General features: G+C 40.8%; 1 protein-coding gene across 3 annotated transcripts in view; it reads right to left on the reverse strand.

Moving 5' to 3' along the window:
• sema6bb (sema domain, transmembrane domain (TM), and cytoplasmic domain, (semaphorin) 6Bb) overlaps nucleotides 1-16,110 on the reverse strand; it is a 157,776-nt gene that overhangs the window by 101,544 nt on the left and 40,122 nt on the right. The window contains exon 2 of one of the 3 annotated variants that reach the window (XM_088426577.1): nucleotides 8,791-8,949. Coding sequence is in view for 1 of the 3 variants with exons in the window: in XM_088426576.1 (XP_088282702.1) it covers nucleotides 3,561-3,682 (122 nt within the window). In the remaining 2 variants the exon portion in view is untranslated. Of the gene's footprint in view, nucleotides 1-3,560; nucleotides 3,770-8,790; nucleotides 9,021-16,110 lie in introns of those variants that run through there. The other 2 variants (XM_088426578.1, XM_088426576.1) reach the window with 2 other exon arrangements.

The raw sequence follows: 16,110 nt of genomic DNA on the forward strand, positions 1-16,110 counted from the left end.
TCCCCTCACGCTTCATGTGTTTCGATATGTCAGAAACGATTTGCATCCAGTAAAGCAATTGCAATAATTTCTTAATGCGTGCACGTCACTTCACTGCTACCGATACGGCTGAGACTTTGACCAATGAGCTTCAAAATAAGAAAATATGTGTGAGTAGCTAATGGAATTGAGAGTTTGTTGTTGTGTGCGGGCAAAGATTTTCATAAGACAAAACTGGGACGCTTAAAATCTTAATTGCACGCAAAGATGGAGCGTGTAAATCAATAATGCAAATGAAAAACAAATAAATCAGTCAAGTGTTTGTTGTATAAACTCCAGCTTCACTTCTTAATTGGTCTCTTATGTGTGTTTTATAGCAACAGATGCATCTGTTTATCTCATTTAAGGTTATTATAATAGTGCACGTTGACTTATATAAACAAACTGGAAAAAAAAATAATTGCAGTATGGTTCATGGTTCCGGCTTTAAAATGCAATAAAAATCCATTCCAAAAATGTAATCGTACCTGAATGCGGCCCAAAAATGTCTTATCTGCATCCCACCTAATCCCTCACCTTCAAGCTCTTCACTCTTTCTCAGGGAAAGAATGTTTCTTTGCATTTTTGAAAAATGCCACCTAAACACCACAGAATTATTGTTATTGTTAAAGCGCCCCTCCCCTCATGCACACAAAGCTGCAAAAGTGTCTTAAATGGAGTCCCGGCCCCACACATCCACTGCCTGTCTTGATTCTGCCAAGCAACAACGGCATCGATTATGTGCAAATGAACCACCGTTAAACCCCGTGAACCAGAAAGCGCGCCCACAGATTCTTTGGGAGGAAGACAGTAAAACAAAGACTCTATGGGAGGGAGGGAGGGAGGGAGGGAGGGAGGGAGGAAGGAAGGAAGGAAGGAAGGAAGGAAGGAAGGAAGGAAGGAAGAAGAAAGACAGAACACAGAAGAAGGACAGAAGAAAATAGGAAGAAAAACAAAAAGGAGGAAATAAGGAAGAAAAAGACAGAAGAAAAAATAGAAAGAAGGAAGGAAGGAAGGAAGGAAGGAAGGAAGGAAGGAAGGAAGGAAGGAAGGAAGGAAGGAAGGAAGGAAGGAAGGAAGGAAGGAAGGAAGGAAGGAAGAAAGAAAGAACACAGAAGAAGGACAGAAGAAAATAGGAAAAAAACAAAATGGAGGAAATAAGGAAGAAAAAGACAGAAGTAAAAATAGAAAGAAAGAAAGAAAGAAAGAAAGAAAGAAAGAAAGAAAGAAAGAAAGAAAGAAAGAAAGAAAGAAAGAAAGAAAGAAAGAAAGGAGCAAATAAGGAAGAAAAAGACAGAAGGAAAACAGAAGAAAAAAAGATAAGAAATAAAGAAAGAAGGAAAGAAAGAAAGAAGAAAATAGGAAGAAAGACAAAAAGTAAAAAAGATAAAAAGTAAAAAATAGAAAGAAAGAAACAAACAAACAAACAAAGAAAAAGAAAGAAAGAAAGAAAGGAGGAAATAAGGAAGAAAAAAGACAGAAGGAAAACAGAAGAAAGAAAGAAAAAGGAGGAAATGAGGAAGAAAAAAGACAGAAGAAAGAAAGAAAGAAAAATAAAACAGGAAGAAAGACCGAAAGACCAAAAGAAAGAAAGAAAGAGGGGAGAAAATAAGGACCAAACAATCGAATTGATTGTTTACCCCCAATACCAGTCCCTATAAAAACCACTGAATAGAAAAAAAAAATAGAATCCACAAGAAAAAACATGTTGAACAACAGTGAAGAAAGGTTGTACTTTTGTTGATCTCCCAAGAAGTTTTCCAAGCCCGCAATATTTCAGCAAAACATCTCAGCTGGCTTTCCTCCATGGGCTCCAATAATCCGCCGCCGTAGTCGCCTTTGTTTCTCCTCGCGTTAGCGGCGCTCCACACACACACTTCTCTGGGGATGGACATTACGTCCGGCAACCTTTCAACATTTACGCAATCCAATTCAAAACATTCACCTGGAGACCCGCTTTTACCGTTTATCCTCCCCTTTTTTTTCTCTTTTAAATGCGCGCGTAAAACAAGGCAATCTTGTGTTAATGGCCCCGAACAAACAAAAGTGCAAACAAGAGAATTAGTCGGACTTACAAGTAGGTTAGCCTCGAACGCAGGAAGGTATATTTTCCCCAAAACATTTTTTTTTTTGATAATACAGAGCGCGATAAATCAAGTACATCATGCTAACACATTCAACTAACATTTAACTGAAAAATATTGAACATTGGCAGGCCACCAACGGTCCATCGTTGATTTAAAACTCCCACATAGCTCATGTTAGCTTAATGCTAACACACAAACAGGAAATGCCATAAATGGGCTAATGAAAATTTTACAACATGGAATAATTCAAGTAAACCATTTTTACGCACTATCATTTAAAAGCAACCACGTAGCCTACGTTAGCTTAATGCTAACACACGGTAGGAAACACCGTAAACGGGCTAATGAATAGCATCATGTAAAAATGGAAGAATAACAACTGTCAAAATTACATTAAAAAATTAGTCGTCGCAATACGTTTCAAAAAATGTAAAAACTACTTCATGACTATAAAATTCAAACAGGAAAAAAATGGTGGATAAAGATCTTAAAATTTACTGATGACCAATTTAATACCCGCCCTTGGGGTCAGCAAAATGTTTTTTTTTTTTTGAAACATCATCGCTATACATTACAACAAATGTAAAAACTATATTATTATTATTATTATTATTATTAATCAACCTTGGGGAAAAAAAAACATATTTGAAAAACCTGTGCTAGAAATAACGTTATTTTTTTCTAAATGTGCATCAAAAATACATTTATTGATAAACAAAACCATCTTAGATTAAAATTTACTGTTGACCAGTGTAATATAATTGTACTCACGGGCATGTATGCTTTATCCTCTGCACAGAATGCTAACTGTTCATGCAGCAATTTTTTGTTCCTTATCTTTTTCACAATGCCCCCCGGTGGCCAAAGTGTGCACACTAGGAGGAGAATTAAATAACAAAATCTATTTAATTGTCATTCATTATTCCCATTACGATCCCAAATATGTCGAATCATCTCCAAACTGCAGAAATAAAATTCGTTTTCACCGACCCCATTTCCTATTAAAATGACTGACACCTAGACACCCCCCACACACACACACTTTTCTTCTTTTTTAGCCTCAGGCAAGTAAAAACTCCTCTCCTAAGATAAGACCTCCATTTCACCCTCACCGCCATCTTTTGACCACACTTTCACTTTTCCCACAATGTGATCTCTTTATCCCCCAAGTCATGCGGACTTTGGCTTTCTGAACTTAAAAAAAAAAAAAAAAAAAAAAATGGATCCCACCACCACATGTACAAGCGAGCCACTTACTTACAAATGACACTCTAATGTGTTAAATGAAGCACGGCCCATAAGATCAAGGACAGACCGGGCGAGGCTAAGGTCAAAGGTATCGCCGGCAATTTACGGGTCACCTTAAGGTCAACTTGGCCCAATTACCAATTCTCGCTTAGCAACGCGGAGCAACTTGTGAAGCGCTTTCATCATAAACTTAGAAATTCCACTCACGGGCGCCAAGGCGAGAGCTTTCGGAGAGACGACATCAAACGGCGGGAATTATTCGTCTGTTGCAATCTGCGGCAAGCAGGCGGGAGGCGGATATAGAAAAAAAATGCTATCTCAGATGACATTCTGCATCCTCGACAGAGTCCTTCCCCGTTTGGCAACAAAATAATACAAACTCACAAACGCGGAAACTAACTCGGCAAAAGACACGTTGGCTAATTTACTGCTGTGAAAATAGTGCCCCCCCCCCACCCCCACCCCTTGTGGAATGGAAAGAGCCAAAGTTCAAGTTTACCGTCTGCTTCTGCTCAACGGGGAGTTCACGATGGGAGCGGACGTTATTACGGCAGTTTGTTATTAGTTATCAGAGGGATATGCGGACTCCCGTCTTGAATTACACAAATACGTTTTTTTTTGGGAACAGTCTCAAGATATGGCTTGCGCTCGGTTTAAACTGCAAAAGCCGAGTCGCATTGAACGCATCGGTCAAAACGGGACACATCAACGACGGAGAGCTATGTGGGGTTTCCTCTTGTTCATAATTACTCACAGCGAGGGACTAATATTTACTATATAAGAGAATAAGGGCAGCAAAGTAGAGACTAAGGAGTATAATACTGCAGTGTCCGAAGCAAAGCTAAGACGACAGCTAAAACGCGTGTGTGTGTGTGTGGTTTTCAAGAGGAGACTAGATTAATTCAAACTAGTACAGCTCAACATGTGTGTTATTCAAAAGGAGATTAAGGACACAGGAAAGCAGACAGCTAAAGCAAAAAAATAAATAAAAATACAGCGTCCAGGGCACAGCACAGGTTAAGATAAAGACAGTGTGTTACTCATGAGATGTAGGGCAGCAACAAAATGGACCACTGCAGCAAAGTGGAGACTATGGGCACTGCAACATGGTAATCCAGTACGTCATTCAAGAGTCTGGGTAAGCTTGCAAAGATCTTTCCCTCTTCCAGTCATGATGCTATGCATGCTGCATGCTATCCAAGTGGAGACTAAGGGCATCAGAAATTGTTTCAATTGTTCCAATTGTTCCTAAAATACTGCAAAAATGGTGTGGAAGAAAATGACCCAAAATTAGTCATAATACTGCTCAAGCGTTGAAAAAAATGTCTTCTTTCTAAGGAGGGGAACAAAATAATTTTGGCAATGGGAATTAGAAAAAAACCTTGACCATATAAAGAGGACATTCTACCAACCCATTAAAAATGAGATGTAAAAGAAAATCAAGATCAAGGAAATGTAGTCAAGCACGCATCAAGGAGAGCAAAATGTTTTCCTTTCAACCTGGCACGGGCATAATAACCGATTTGTTTCAACATCCACCTCGTTAAAAAACGATATTCAAAAGAGAGAAACGATCAAGGAAATTTCATCTGAAGCTGTACCGCGCAAGGTCTGAGGGAGAATGATTATTTTTCTTGGGAAAATAGGTAACGGGTCAACGGCAATAACTTTTTGTTCAACTCTGCTCATGATTGATGATGTCGCATCCAGCCCCAAGCACGGGAGCTAAATTTAGCCGCGTAGGTAGCTCTCATTATGGCTGCCAAGCTCTTGCGTTCTCCCATAATGACTCCCCCGTTCCCCCCTTACACCTGTCCCCCCCCCCCACGCCCCCCCGCCTGACCCGCCGCCCACCCCCGCCGGATCGGCCGCTCGGCCCGCACTAAATATAGCTCCCCTTTCCGCGTCGCCCCGTACGGCGGCGCTAGCATCAGCCCGATTCCCGCTAGCGCGCGCCAAACTATGTCCAGTCCTCCAGAGTCTCATCTCAGGCCCTTTTATAGGCGCGCCACCGCACTACACGGGACATGAATAACAAACGGGAATCTTTTGGCACCCGGGAGGCGGCCGTGAAATGTCCGCTCTGATTAGAGCTGCGATGTGTGGCTTTATCTTTGGGCGGCCAGGAAACTGCGAGCGACGGAACGCGCAACACGGCGAAGAAGTATGCTGACGCCACGTTATTGTTACAAATGGAGGCTGCCCGACATGATGCCGGTCAGAAATAAATAAATATAGCTATTTGTTTATATTTATATTTTTTAGCTTTTTTTTTTCTACTTTTACATCCGAATCAGGCAAGAATTTTCAGGATTTTAGAACAATCAAGGGGTGCGTTATGAAGGCTTTCGGAAGTTTTGCTTGTTCAGAGAGTGAAATCGGCTGCCGTGCCCAGTAAAGGGTTAATACAAGAAGACTTAACCCTAAACTTGAAAAATCATAGGATTAGCACTCGAGGATGACGGGGAACTGACAGCAACATCAACCACAACAACCACAACGAGAACTGAAAGGAAACTGGAAACTAAATACACACTCAAAACTGAGTAGACAACAAGGAACACCTGGGCAAGACACAATTGGAGCAGGGAGCTGATTGACAGACATGAGGGAAGCAGGTTAATGAGGACAAAGAACAACAAAAAATAAATAAATACAGCCATAATTGGTAAGTAAACAAATTGGGGTAGAAAAAAAAAAACAGTTTCACTTTGCCGAAAATAAAATTTTATGAGATGAATCAATTAATTGATGGAATATTCTTTGATTCTAAAAATGTTTACGAGTGGCAGGCCTAGTATGATTGCTTGCTTGATTGTTTTAGTGCTTTTACTAAAGTTGAACATTTTTAAAGTGGACCTTGTGCTCTTACATTTGCATGTATGAGGCCTTTAAATGACAAGGTTTGGACATGGAATATTTATGATGTCATAATTAGAGTCTTATGACTTTTGAAGACTTTTGCATCATTGCAGTACAGGCTAAGCCATTCATCGAAGTCATTGAAAGGCTTGCAGGTGTCATAAGTTGGCCGCTACCGCCACCTGGTGGTTTTGGAGTGTACATAAAAATTTCTATTGCTCCCCGCTTGCGATTTGCCGATGAAAGGATTCATGCAAAAGTCGGGGGAAATGCACGATAAAACATGCAGTTTTCAATAGTTCCAAACTTGACAATATTTCCAATTTTGAATGGCAGTAAATGAGCCCATGCAAAAGTCGGGGGAAATGCACGATAAAACATGCAGTTTTCAATAGTTCCAAACTTGACAATATTTCCAATTTTGAATGGCAGTAAATGAGCCCGACATGGGCTGGATTTGACATCTGCAGGGCGTACCTCTCGACCCCCCATTTGCAAGCATACAAAAGAGAAGGGAGAACAGCATACTCATAAATTGAAAATCCATGCAATATTTTACCCTCCTAGTGTATTTCTGTATCCGTTTCCTTTGATATCACACATCAAAAACACCAAAATTGGCTCAAAATTCCCCCCAGGAGTTAAAACATCATATTTTGGCATAGCCATACATCTAAATTGAAATCATCTAGCTAAGACGACTATTGAAATTATTCAGTAAAAGTTTTCATTTGCAGTGTGTTCCTCATCCGTACGAGCGCAGGGACGATGTAAAAAACGTAAGCTCTTTAACCATTTATTTGGGAGATAAGTAAGAATGTGAATACACGCGCTCACAAAGTCGGTGAAAAGCATCTTAGAGCTTGATGCCCGGATGCTTCGCTTGATCCGATTCCAAAGGACGTGAGATGATTAAGGCAAAGCAGTCATGCCTTCGCTATGCGATTCTGTCCTAAAAAAAAAATAGATGTGGGAAAAATAATATTTTCCTAGCGCAGCCGACCCAAAAAAAATGAATTCCCGGGAGCAACGTGAGAATGTCTTATGATTGTCAGCCTCCTCTCTTCCGCTCCTGACAAAGCGTCCGACACCGCGGGCGGTGAGAAGGAAAGGTCTGCAGTGGCGGCGCCGCCGCCAGCTCTCACTTTTGGGAGTAATGAAAGATAAGATTAAGTGATTAGGCAAATGCGGGCTGCAAAGCTAGCCCTTCTCCTTACAAATGCCAGCCGGGGTTCCTTTCTTGTCCATACACAATGCGTCACCTGCTCAACCTCCAAAACAAACCGCCGTGCGTGGGCTCGTGTTCGGATTCAAAGATGTGAGCGTGCATAGGGAAAAAGAAAAAAACAAAAAAAATACATATATATATATATATATATATATATATATATATATATACAAAATTAAAAATTTAAATTAAAAATATTTCAAAAGAAAAAATCTTTTAAAAAGTGCGCAAAAAAATGGAAAAAATTGAAAAAGCAAAAAAGTACATTATACAGTACTGTATTCATCAAATAACTAAGTAATATTGGTTAGTAACTATGTTAAGAATTCTTTAAGCTTTAGAGTTCGTGACGTTTTTATCTTATTTTGAAATGCATGCTTTTAATTTGTCGGGTCGCGTTGCATTTCCGTTTCCGGTTTTACGTTCTCTGTGCCTCATTCGGCTCGTTACGGTGACATTGTGAAAGGCAACGTAAGCTCATATTTATAGTTTATTATCATTTATGTTGATAACGCACGCTACAGCCTATGTTTAGTAAGCGATGAGTGTTTATTCTGTTTATATGTTCGTTTGTGTAGAGATTGCACTTTAAGTTAGTAGTTGTTAGTTGTGCTAACCCGCTAATGTCGGCTAAAAATACAGTCAATTCATAGATTAAGTGTTTATATGCTAGTTTACTGACTTTAACGTTGTTGTTGATTTATTATTCAACAGGTACTACATGATACACCATACACGATCCAAAATAAATGTGAAGTTCAACATGATGACTTGCGTACTCTCTTACCGGAGTCTTGGCGCAGATAACCAGTTCTGAGAACAAATTCTCCACAAACTAAGTAATATTATGTATTTAATGAATATAGAATAATGTTAATAAGAATAATGTAATGTTAAATAAGAGGAGAAAGGAAATAAAATACGCAAAAATATTTAAAAAAAGGATTGTTTCTGGTTACTGCGGCTATATTGTGGTGTACATAGAAATCTAGGAACTGATACCCTACTTCGCGGGTTTCAGACTTCGCGGGGGGTTTACCCCCCCCCATTAACAGCAAAGTAGGGAGGAATCACTGTATAGCGTCACTTAACAAAGCAAGTTATAAAAAACACGCTAGAAAGCAAGCTGATAAAAACGCGATCGTCCATCACTGTCATGGCCAAAGCCAGAAATGACGGATCAGGAAGCGGATAACAACATTCTGGCCCTCGCCTTCCTGTCTGGGTTACCGTGGAAACACTTGTTCGTGTCGGAAGAGGCGATTGTATTACGGCGACCGGGCCGGCCGCGACAATAAAACGTAACTTTAACCGAGCGGAAGGAAGTGGCAAAGAAAACAAACGAACCGATGAGATGCGGAGAAGGCGACGGAGAAAGCCGGGTCACTTCCGCAGGACAAACAGCAGGAGGTTTGAGGTCAACGTTTTCACCCCGGAAGCAAGGGGTTCTCAAACTTTTGGGATCCGGCAGCTGTCATGAGCGAGCCATCTTCAGATACGCCCACACTAGAATAAAGTGAGGAAAAAAAACGGAGAAATTAGAGTACAGAACCAAAATAATGGACTTTTACGGAGAAAAAAAAAAGACGGACAAAATTACACTTGCATACATATATTCTTTATCCTCTGCAAAGAATGACAAATATTACAGCAAATGTCAATGTCTTACGTATGTCTTACTGCCCCCTGGTGGGCATGACGGTCACACCAGAACGAGCAGCACAATGTTCATTGAGCTGAAGTCAAAAAATGGGGCAAAATTCTTCAATTATTAATTTATTTCATTTAGTTTTCTATTTTCTATGTTTTGATGAAGAAAATATTAGATATTTGTTTATAACGACGGTACAATTTATTTTCCAGGCAAGCAAGAAGAAATGAATGACTTTCCATCTGTTTCATTGGAGAAAGACGATGAAACTGAAGTAAAACATGGGGCAAAAAAAAATGAATGTCGTTACAGTTTATAAAACTATTATTAATGTCTGTTTTAGTGAAGAAAAATTAGTTTGTTTATATCTACACGTTACAAAAATTGTTTTTGGGGCGAGGGGACTAGAATAGCTCAATAACATTTCCATTTATTTCAACGGGGAAAGATGACTGAACTAAATTAAAACGTGGCGCAAAAACTAGTACATTTTTTTCTTACCATTTTTTATTATAATGACCATATGTTTTGATAAAAAAAATATGAGATCTTTTTGTTCAACTGTTTTGGGGGGTGCAGGTTAGAACAAATTAATGGCATTTCCATTGATTTCAATGGGGAAAGATGATTTGGCAAGTTTGCGGTTATATAACAAATGAAACTTGTTTTTTAAAGGCAAGGCAGCTTTATTTATACGGCACCTACGCCACACTCCCGCTTGAGAATTTGGAGATTGCGCAAGAATAAGAGGCAGGGGGACATCCAAGACAAACGAGGAGTCTGCCCGGCAACAACATTAGCGCAGACGGCTAATGCGCACTTGGCACGGTTCTGATAACGAGCGTTATCGGAGTGCGTCTGATTCCGCGCACAAAGCGGACGAGCGCGACGGGTCTGGAACGCGGCCAGGAGCGAGGCGCGGCTTCGGCGAGGCTTCGGCTAAGCTTCGTCTTCATAATGGACCTTTTGACTCACTCCATTTGTCTTCCGTCACGCGCCCCGAGCCAAATCTTTTCTTTCTTTACTCCCTTTGTTTTTCTTGGCCGCCTGCGCCAAGGGTAAGCCGTCAAGCTCGTGCCAAGCGACAAAGCAGACAGTGAGTGAAGGTCAGCGGCTAGCCCGAGGGAACGGCGCCACCGACGGGGATCAAATACCGATCGATATCCAAAGCCGGCTCGGCTTGGCTCGGTTCGGCCTTTTTCGCGCTCTGTCGAGCGCCATTCGCCGATCGGGTTTCTGGTCTTCCGGGTCGAGTTAGTGACCCCGACGTGACCGGGAATGGTCGGAGGGCGGATTCGGTTACCGCTTGGTTTATGGCCCGGCTTACTTTCTTCTTTGGTAAACGACACCGCCGTCAAGCCGAGTAATACCGGACCGGGCTCGCGTTACCATCGGTCGACTCACGTCAGCGCTTTTGTGCGACGGGGCACAATGGAAAAGGCCCGAGGCTTCGGACGGGCCCGTCCGACGGGATGTTCCCAACCCGGTCGAGAAGTGTCGCGCTTCAAAAGATTGGAAATTTGATTCGGGCCATCTTTTCGGAGGGTCTGATTACTGACGTTGTTTCAAGGTGACTTCACCGGGAGGGGGGGGGGACATCAAAGATCCGCTCGGAAACGTTAGAACCCACTTATTGTTTGGTAGACGCGACGTCTGGTTCCATCCCGCCATAATTCAATCAGTGTAGAGAATTCGGTCAATGCAGCAAGATTCAATACTAGTTTGGCGTGGCCCGTTTCGGTATCGTTGTTTTCCAGGTTTTTTTTCCGACAAGGAAAGTCCCCAGATTACTAAAATATACACAAAAGTCCACTGCTATTTTGGATTAATGGGAGAAGAAACACCTTATATGTCAAAATTTTGGAAACGACATTTAATTCGTTGTTATTTCATTGTGGTATTTTCTTGGTCAGGTTTATGACGTGGATGATGCTTTGTGGGCTGAATTGACTAATTTTCCTCGTCGTGTCGTTTCAAGAGTTCATAGCTTGAATTTCTTTACATCTAAGATTATTCACGGTAGGCAGTAGATAACAGCTTTGCACATCTTCGTAGTTTTTTTCAGTCATCTTTATGATGTGGATGATGCTTCATAACTGGATTGACTGTGATTTTCTGTGCCCTTTCAAGAGTTAACTGCTTGAATTTCTTGACTTGCTTATAAATTAAGATTCCTCAGAATAGGGAAGTTTTGCCCAGATGATAGCTATGCACATCTTTGTATGTATTCAGTTTTATGATGTGGATGTTGATTTAGGGCCTGAAATGACTTTTAGTTTCCAGTTATGCTTTTTCAAGAATAGAACGAAAAAAATAAAAGCTTGCGGTCTCGGTATTTTCCTTTGTATATCATGGCATTTTTTTCAGCCAATGTTATGATGTGGATAATGATGTATGACATGAAACGACTTTCAGTTCACAGCTGAGCTTTTTTAAAAAAAAATGCTCGTGGTCTTGTAATTTGCCGTATAGACCTTGGCATTTTCTAGCTCAGTTTTATGATGTGGGTGATGCTTTATAAAATAACAGTTTTTTACATCTTAATATTTTCTCAGTCAGCTTCATGATATGGATAATGCTTTGTAAAATGGAATGACTTTCAGTTCACAGCTGTGCATTTTTACGAGAAAATAGCACGTTTTTATTGACCACTTAACTCATAACGATTCTGAAATGTAGTTAGTTTTTGCCTTGGCGCATCTTAGAATTTTCTTCGTGGGCTTTCTGATGTGGATGACGCTATATGACATGGATTTTATTTTTATTAGCTGTGCCTTTTCAAGAGCTTAATAGCTTGAATTTCTTGACCATTAAGATTCTTTAAAGTAGGCGCCTTTTTTCCCAAATAACAATTTTTAACATCTTTGCGTTTTCTCTGTCAGCTTTATGATATGGATGATGTTTTATGACACGGAATGACTTTCGGATCTCAGCTGTGCATTTTCAAGAGTAACAGCTTGACTTTTTTTTTTACCTTTAATTGTGTTTGAGACAGTTTGAAGCTGTTTTCAAACATTTGACCGGTACTCTAAGTGTTTTTTTGCAAAGTTTTGAAGCTTTATTGTGTCACAATAGTTCAGGTTTGGTGCAGAAGAAATCCCCTGCATTTTATTAAGACTTCTGATATTGTCTCTTCAACGCATCTTTCTTTTTCTTGAAAGTTGTCGTCTTTTTCTTCTTTTGTCACACCATTTGGCCTTTACCACTTTCAGAAGAAACGCATCAAAAATGTTTTTTTTTTTAAACACATTTCTGCTAGCTTGCGGGCTTGTCTTTTTTTTTTATAGCATCGAATCAAGTGACACATGTACGAAGCCACAGGCGATTGCACTTGATTTTTCAAAACGAAACTTCTCTCTGAATCGGACTTATTTTCCCACAACTCATCTGGATTTGCTTTTAATTTCACCACATGATTTCTGTCGAAAACTACAGTAGTATTTACGATTCTGTTGCTATTTTAAAGTATGTACTGATCTCAGTGAGACTTTGCATCATATGATATTTGATCATAATGCACTTTTGGTGACGACTGACATTTTTTAAGAGGTATGCACGCAACAATGTTTATTTGTGTGGTTGAACATCTGCGCCGCATCATACGAAAATGAGCAGTATTCATAGCAGCTGGATCTGGATGGAATTAGATTAGGGCAGGTGTACCTAATATTGCGGCCGGTGAGTGTTTGCGTTTTAAATTGAATGAGGGAACCACATGACATAATAGTTTACTCCAAACGGCGAGGCCGTCTGGGCAAGGGAGACAGCGGAGTAAACAAAGCGGCACTTTTTCCAATAGGGAACACATGTTTCATTCTTTTTGCCAGACATCAAGTAGTTTGACTTGGGAAAAAGTGTGGGACTTCTTAACCGCAACCTTTTCTTTTTCCGAAGGTCAATCTGAATTAGCATCAGGTTATTTCCGCCGCAAAATAAGACAAGATTCTGCTTTATTGCTCCTGTGGACTTGTAACATGATACCGAGATCACTGGAAATGTAAAATAAAAAGGTACAAGTAAAACGACCTAACCAACTTCTCCAATACACCAGCAAACGAATGAACTAACAGTCATAGTATCAAAGGCCAGAATTGAAATGATGAATTCAAAGGGTTTATGAGTGTTTTGTTTAGCTTGGAATGGATTAGGCTATTTACATGTAAAAAGTGCCTCTACTTACGAAAAGCACATGTTCCAAAATTATTTCTGGAACAAATTAATTTTATAAGTAGAGGCACCGCTGTAATTAATTGTTTCGGACTAGTGGTTGAGAATCCCTGTTCTAGAGATGATCTTCCCCAAATTTCACTTCTAACGTTAGCATCGTTAGCATAACAAACAGAATGTACTTCACATGACCTTAAATTAAACCTAAGTAAAGTTACATGCTCAAAACGATCCCAAAATAAATATTATTGCTCCTGTGGACTTGAATATGATGCCTGGATCACTGGAAATGTAAAATAAAATGTACAAGTAAAACGACCTAAACCAACTTCTCCAATACACCAGCAAACAAATGAACTACATTCATAGTATCAAAGGCCAGAATTAAAAGGGTTTTGTTTAGGCTTGGAACGGATTAGGCTATTTACATCTAAAAAGTGCCTCTACTTACGAAAAACACATGATATGACTTATGCAACAAATTAATTTTGTAAGCAGAAGCACCACTGTAATTAATTATTCAAAGTGGTTGTTGAGAATCCCTGTTGTATAGATGATCTTCCCCATATTTCTAGACTTCTTTGGCCTGGCAAGGTAGCCCAGAAGAACAGAAAGAACAAGTTGCGGGGAGTGACCTGGTTTCCGGGCGCAGGTGAAGCGAGCGAGGGTAGTTAATGTGACAGTCGGAAGCCAGCTCGGCCATCAGGATGAGGCGAGGTGAGCGCCCGCGCGTTAATGCGGGCCGCGAGTCATGTATCAAGCGACGTGAGGCGTAGGCTGGCGAGGTGTTCATTAGTCAAGAAACAAATTCTCTCCAACTTTTTGCCAGCGCGCGCCGCCTTCAATTTAAAAGTTGGAAGACACGAAAGCGGGTTAGAGATAAGCTCTCCCGAGAGTTGCTCTCGCTTCCGTGTATGCCACCTTTTCTTTCTCGGCTCGCTCCATCCATCAGTCCGAGCGGTCTCTCGCTGACATTTTTGTATTTTCTCCAAATGCCATCCCCGCCCGAGGATTCCGCGCCGTGGCTCGTAATTGCGTTTGCGCTCGGATTCCGAGCGCTATCTCGGTAATTACGCTTCTGAGTTTGTCATTACGATACAAATGCTACACGCTTCTCTTGTTGGCGACGTAATTCTATTTGCGAGTGAGGCTTTTCCAGTTGTGGTACAGTAAAACGGTCCTTAAATGGGGGGGGCGAAGGGAAAGGGGATTCGCGTTTCTGTGTGGTGTAATTGCGCGTTTGTGGCACCGGGTGGCGCTGTGGCAATCGTTGTTAAAGTCTGCAGGGGTTAGAAAGATTTAAAATTGTTCTCAACATTTTTTCTAAATCACGTTAACTCATTCAACGCCGGAGACGTATTTTCACGTTTTCTAAAAGTCCCGACATTAAATCCCAAATGTTAATTTGAGACGTAAGTATATTAAGGACATTTGTTTCGAAATACTTAAGTATTAAATCGATACTTAAATATGTGGGATTGAAAGTCTGGATTCTGAAAAAACAAGAAAAAACGTCATTGGCATCGAATGAGTTACTGATTAAGGTGATTTTAAAATGAAAAAAAAAGCAAAATATTTTATACCTTTTTCTTCAGGATATTGGTGTTAATTTTCCAGATCAACACCGGATTTTAAGGCGCACTGTCAGCTTTTGAGAAAATTCAAGGCTTTTAAGTGTGACTTATAGTGCAGAATATATATATATATATATATATATATATATATATATATATATATATATATATATATATATATACCCGATTTGGGCCATTGATCTCAACACATTGACCAAAAAGCATTAAAAAAAAAAAACATCAGGAGGCTAAAAAAAATTCTCAGTGACCCGCAGGACCACCGACAGCCAGTGTCCACAAAACCGAAACTAAATTTAGATTTCGACTTAAAACCGACATTAGAATATCGCGACAAGCCCTTCTCACTTTCCAGATTTCAAAGCGCGCAGTTGCTTTTGCAGGAGCGGAGGCCGTTAAACAAAAGCGGCGTGCGCTTACAAGTACGGCCGGTGAACATTTGGGTAGGTCGGGGGGTCAAGTAACCCGAGAGCGAGTCTCATTTGGCCGGTCCGCACCGGTTTCCAGTCGGACAGCTGTCGCTTCGCTCGTTGCCAAGCGCAAATGTGTGGGCCGGCTGACCGAGTGTCGGAATACGACGCGCACGCGCAAAGCGGAGTCATCTTTCTTAGTTACACTTGAGCGCTGGCTTGGGTAAATACAGTCGACTGGTGACGAGCGGATCTTCGGGGATGGGCCGGATTTGAAGGAAATTGCAATCATCCGACAAGGTCGGAGTTTAATAGGGACTTGTCTGAATAAATCATTCCGTTCATCCAAACATCAATAGTTCGGAGCACTCGTCCTCATTAAGGTCGCGGCGGCGCTGGAGACGATCCCGGACGGTTTTTATGGAGGAGGCGAGCGACGCCAAATTGCGTCCCGTCGTGCGCTGTTGTTTTTAGATCCCGAATATGCATGCGACGAGGGCTTTGGTAGCTGAAAATATTGAGATCGTCAAAGCTACATTTTTTGAAGAGGTCTTCTACACAAAGTCCGCTGGTCAGTAGGCACATGTAGCATCTTGAGACCTTCAAACAAAGTGAGCTATAGGAGCTACTGTTGATTTTTGAAGGTCCATTTTTGGTCCATTTGTGGACCTTGCCTCCTAGTCTTAGAGTCTAAGACTCTAACACTCCCATTTTTATCATGGGAAATATTATCGTTAACTTTCTGTTGGAAGACCATAATGACTGTGGTCAAATACATTTTCTGAGGATGAATTCCTGCTTGATACCACCAGATGGCGCCAGAGCAGCTTTTTTATATTAGACACAG

The sequence above is a fragment of the Hippichthys cyanospilos genome, chromosome 10 (genome assembly GCF_059441005.1).
Source record: "Hippichthys cyanospilos isolate Australia breed blue-spotted pipefish chromosome 10, RoL_Hcya_1.0, whole genome shotgun sequence".
NCBI classification, from domain to species: Eukaryota; Metazoa; Chordata; class Actinopteri; order Syngnathiformes; family Syngnathidae; genus Hippichthys; species Hippichthys cyanospilos.